Here is a 5,005-nt window from a genome sequence, read left to right as displayed (position 1 = left end):
AATTAAGTAGATTAAAAAGAGATGTTGGTAGTGCAGCTAAGTTGCCTGAGAGAGTTGGATGTCAAACTGTAGTCTGATGATTCACAAATGCCAGGGGAGCATGATGCTTGGACATTGACATATTTAAGCCTCCAGAACACTGAAGCCTTTTTATGTGAGTTTTAAACAGGCACCAAGTTTTGTCTTGGACTAGGGCTGTAAGTTTTTCCATTGCAAAACGTGACTACATTTTGCCTCACCAAAAGTTGAGTGTTGGCACCTGAGGTTGTTGCCATAGTTGGGCACTGCATGGCAGAGCAGCCAAAAGGAAGTGAAGGAACAGCTTCCCCATCTTGGTAGATTTGAGGTACAGCCTCTGTTTCAAGGGCTTCCTAGAAGAATGAATAATGGGTCACGGGGCAGTGTGGTGCCTGTGATGTCTCTTATCATTTGAAGGATTGTCTCACAAAACAGCTGGATGTTGGGGCAGGGCAACCACATGTGCAAGAAATTGTCCCTGTCTTGACACCCTTTTCATCACACTATACAGTCGTCAAACATCTAATGTAAGCGCACTGGGATCAGGAAGCAATGATTGAACAACTTGTAAGCATTTTCTTTATAATGCAGACATATAGGTGATGTGGCAGCTCTCACTTAAGTAACTTACCGTGTGTCTTCCGGTATCTCTGTTTTCAGACCACTTTTTCATTGGGCTATGTAGGCATGTTCTTTAGGAAGAGTAAACCCCAGAATGCTGCAATATAACCAGGAAATGCCCTTAGATCTGACAATATTAATGTATTATTAAACCACTATTCAATTTGTGTCTCTTCCCTCCGAATCATCTTCCTTGCTTGGTCACTCTATGCCCAGTGCAGAGCTTGTGTGAGCCTATATGTATTTGTCTAGTTAGGACAAAGTGCTTGATTACCTCCTCTCTCAAACATAAGTCTTCCACATTATAGTGCTCCCTCAAACATGGTTGCTGGCCTCCATTCCACCAACTGTCCTGGATGAAAATCTGGATTATGAATTAGAGGGGTGAGTGGAAACAAATAGGATGGGAATGCCCATTTACCACATATAATGTACCAATAGGTCAGTAGTGTCGATGTTAAAGGTGGGAAGGGTGTGGAACAGGGTCAGGCCCCCTTCGGCAGCCACAAAATTTCTTTGAGTGGCATGGTTTAAAACTCTTTTCCTACCTGTACCCATAACGTACTCTCAGTGTCATGGTTCCAATCAAGGAAGGAGTGGATCTGGGCTGCTAGTAGGTATATGGATATTTCACGGAACCCTAAGCCCCTTCATAAGCAGGACATCTGGACCCTGGTCTTAATGACCCTAGTCTACCTACCCCTGACCTGAATAATACTCTTGGCCCTGGTCCTCCTGCGCACTTTCATCGTGGACTAATGTCCACATTTTATCCTGAAGCTCCTTGTTCATGTCATTCTGTTCTTAGCCATTGTTAACTACCCAGCTTGGTCATCATAGTGCCTGTTATGTTGTGACGAAGTGGAATTCTTCTACCTCGGCCAGGTATGCTTACAAAGGAAGACCAGCAGTCGGAGGTAACTGAAACATAAAAAGATTTATTGCGCTCGAGCGGGTACACCACCTCACAGCTCCATGTGGCTATGAGGGAAGTGGACAACTTACAATAGTCAGAGACAGCCTTATATACTTTTGTGCTTCATAAGCGTAGGTGGGGATGGATATGATAAATCAGCAGCTGTCAAGGATGATTAATGATCTCCAAACAATATCACGTACTGGTCAGGGCCAGTGACTCTGGAAATATGCATACTTGGCTTGCTGAACAATAATATAAAGGTTACTCACTAAACCCCATCAGTCATCAATAATCTTGTGATACACAGAAATAAAGCAGAACTATGCATAACTTGTGCCAAGTATAAACATGGGCGGGCTTGTGGTTACAGAGTCAGGCGCCCATTTGATTAGTCATCCGGATACAGAGCAAAGGTTACATCTCTTGTGTCAACAACGATTCATTACCATCAGCAGTCTTTTGTTAGCTGTAATCTATTTGGAATTAGTTAGATAGGAAAGTTTAAGCAAATGAGTCATTGACCTTTAAGCAACATACCCTGCTCTACTTGTGCGTCACAAGGTGAAGTGCAAACATATGCTCTGGGGTCGACTGGTGTATTAACATTTCTTTGTGCAGATGAAGCGGCCACACCATATGTGCTGAGGTGGCAAGCTAAAGAGACTAATACAAAATGGTGGCTAGGAAACACAAAATGGAGGAGCTTTCGTCCATTACTAAAAACTGTTTTTCCACAATCGGCCCTTTGGACGCAAGGTCCAACATTTTGTTGCGGCCTAATGCACATGTTCATATATGGGCCGGCTGTTACTATAGTGGGCCTCATTGCGCTCATTGACGTAATCAACAGTATTTGCGTCAGAAGGGTTATTATCTGAGATATCAATGTCCATCAATTGTTGGGTTACAACATCCCTCATAATAAGAGCATTAGTCACAGTTATTGGGGGCATTGGGGGTGGTTTTAACAATCGCCCCATACACTGGCAACACATGGGCAGACAATTGATTAGAACACAGCACCCTATTACCACAAGGAAGATAGCCACTAGAAACATCCCTATCTTCCAGCCCCAGGCAGATAAGGCGTTCCAAAAGGAACCTACAGGATCCCAGGGGCCAACATCGCTATGAGCCTGGGCACCTATATCATATAGTCTTTTGACAGCCTGCCTAACCGATGTTGATGAGTCAGGAATATACGTGCAGCAAGATACCCCGATCACTCTACAGACTCCACCCCGTTCTGCTAACATCATGTCTAACACAATCCTGTTTTGAAGAGAAACTAATCTGAGAGCCTTGAGCTCAACTGTTATGTTCTCAATTATGCCTGCTGTCTCTTCTATAGTAGCTTCTAGTAGACGGGACAACCTGCGTATGTTTCTGGAATTTATGGCAGGGCCATACCAAGGAACAAAGGCCTTTAGTACATCACCAGCTATCTCAGCCGCTGTATCCCCTTGATCAACACTCCTCCTACCTCTCAGAGTTCTGGATGCTTTATTCACTTCTGCAGTACTTTTTACAGACATTGCTGGTGTTACAAGACCTAGGTGACAACAGCCACCCCAATTCACTGGTAGCCATATATAGGCCCTGGAGCCACAAATGAAATAAACTGAGTCACCGATATAGAGTGGAACAGTTATTTCCTGGGAAGACACTTCAAATGTCATATTGCAATTGGTACTATTCCCCATGTTGGCGGTACCGTTGCTCCTAATACATATACTCCCAAGCACACTACGCTGCCTCATTTTCAAAAAAGGTATCTCTCTGGTGTCCCTATGGAGCGGAGGTGTGCTATCATTTTTTACCAACAGCAGTGGGGTGAATATGTTAGAAAAAGGGAACGTTGCATTTGGCAAAATAACTCCAGAGCAATTTCCTGACTGGAGAATGTCTTTGTCATAATGGGTGTACAAGGAGGCAGTTGGTGTTCTAGTGGTAGAACGGGAGTTTACTAAGTTGCTGAAGACCCTTATTAGCTCAACTTTCAGTATTGCAATGTGTAATGCATAACAGGATGCTTCAAATGGCAGGGGTACTTGGAGAAGGGGTATACCTTCGTCTACATAGGCTGGGAATTGCATACAGATCCAACAATTATTTTTATCAATTACTTGATGGGTCTGATGAAGTAAGGTAAGGAAAGAATTATGACGCATCTCCTCTCTGTGATCCATATCCTCTGGTGGTACTGTAACTGAGGGGACAAAGTCAGAGGGAAGCTCTGATGGGAGCGGGGCTGTTTTTGCAAATGGATGGTAGAGCTCTAGGAGATACAATAAACCGATGACCAAAGACATTATGCAAAATAACATACAGAATATGCATAGTTTGGAGTACCAGCGCCCCCTTTTGTTCACATTAAGGGTGGAATATGTATCCTCCATTTCTAGTAAAGGAAGATGTCTAGTTGTTCTTCCAAACGGAAGTACCATTCGCTCTCAGAATTTTTTGATTTATATAATCTCACAAGTGCGGCAGTTCAACAGTGTTCGTTATAGGCCTCACTGTTTCAGACCTTGCAATTGGCAAATTTGACCTCACACCCTCTCCTCCTATGGGTCGCTGGGCTTCGGAGGTATTTCTTTATTCTCTTTTCAGCTCAGAGTCGGCAGTGTCCTTATTTTACTAACCTCACTGCACAAGTTAGTCCTTTAAAGTTGGCACTATTCAGTGCGTGGCAGTTGGTGCTTGCTCCGTCCTAAGCACTCTTCATCTTCCTTGGGCGTAGATTGTATCCTGATGCAGCTTGTTGATCATCAATGCGTGCAGGAATGCAGTCACCAGTCCTTCGGTCAGAACGGTCCTCTTCCGGGGGCAGTGCTGGCCAGAACGGTGGTGCTCTCTTCACGTTTGAAAGATGAATCCAACTTTTATGTCCGTCACATCGAACCGCCGTCTGTGTGACTAACAGAACCTGCGCTGGCCCTTTCCACCTGGGCTGCAGGCTGTTCTTCCTCACAAAGTTCTTGGTCAGGACCCAGTCCCCGGGTCTGATGTTGTGTACTTCTCCTTCCAGAGGCGGGGACCATGTGTCTCTGACCTGTTGGCGAATGGTAGACAGGGCAGAAGTTAGTTCTTTACAATAATCCAACAAAGCAGAATGCGTTAATTCTTGCAACTTTGGTGGAGAGGCAAACCCATAGACATTTGCTGGTTTCCCCATGACCACTTCATATGGAGAAAGTCTGTTTTTGGATGTAACAGTTGTCCTCATGGAGAACAAGGCTAAGGGCAATGCATCTACCCAGCTGAGAGTGCTTGATGCACATATTTTTTGCAGTTTATTTTTCAATGTAGCGTTACAGCGTTCCACAAGCCCTGCTGCTTTTGGGTGATAAACTGAATGAAAACTTTGCTTTATCCCCAACCCTTGGCAAACTAGGTTCATTATTTTATTCGAAAAATGTACCCCGTTGTCACTCCAGAGACTCC

General features: G+C 44.3%; 1 protein-coding gene across 1 annotated transcript; it reads right to left on the bottom strand.

Moving 5' to 3' along the window:
• Positions 1-2,334: 2,334 nt before the first annotated feature.
• LOC147701963 (uncharacterized) lies at positions 2,335-4,005 on the bottom strand. Its single transcript, XM_086928731.1, has one exon. The coding sequence runs from the start codon at positions 4,003-4,005 to the stop codon at positions 2,335-2,337; it is 1,671 nt and encodes a 556-aa protein (XP_086784857.1).
• Between the last annotated feature and the right edge of the window lie 1,000 nt (positions 4,006-5,005).

This window comes from Lissotriton vulgaris, chromosome 7 (assembly GCF_964263255.1).
Source record: "Lissotriton vulgaris chromosome 7, aLisVul1.2, whole genome shotgun sequence".
In the NCBI taxonomy this organism is placed as follows: domain Eukaryota; kingdom Metazoa; phylum Chordata; class Amphibia; order Caudata; family Salamandridae; genus Lissotriton; species Lissotriton vulgaris.
The sequence above is the reverse complement of the archived record's forward strand: the minus strand, read 5'-3'. Positions and strand labels throughout refer to the sequence as shown.

Excerpts from the sequence above, each read along its gene's own strand:
- LOC147701963 (XM_086928731.1), bottom strand. The coding sequence starts at position 4,005 with ATGGTACTTCCGTTTGGAAGAACAACTAGACATCTTCCTTTACTAGAA.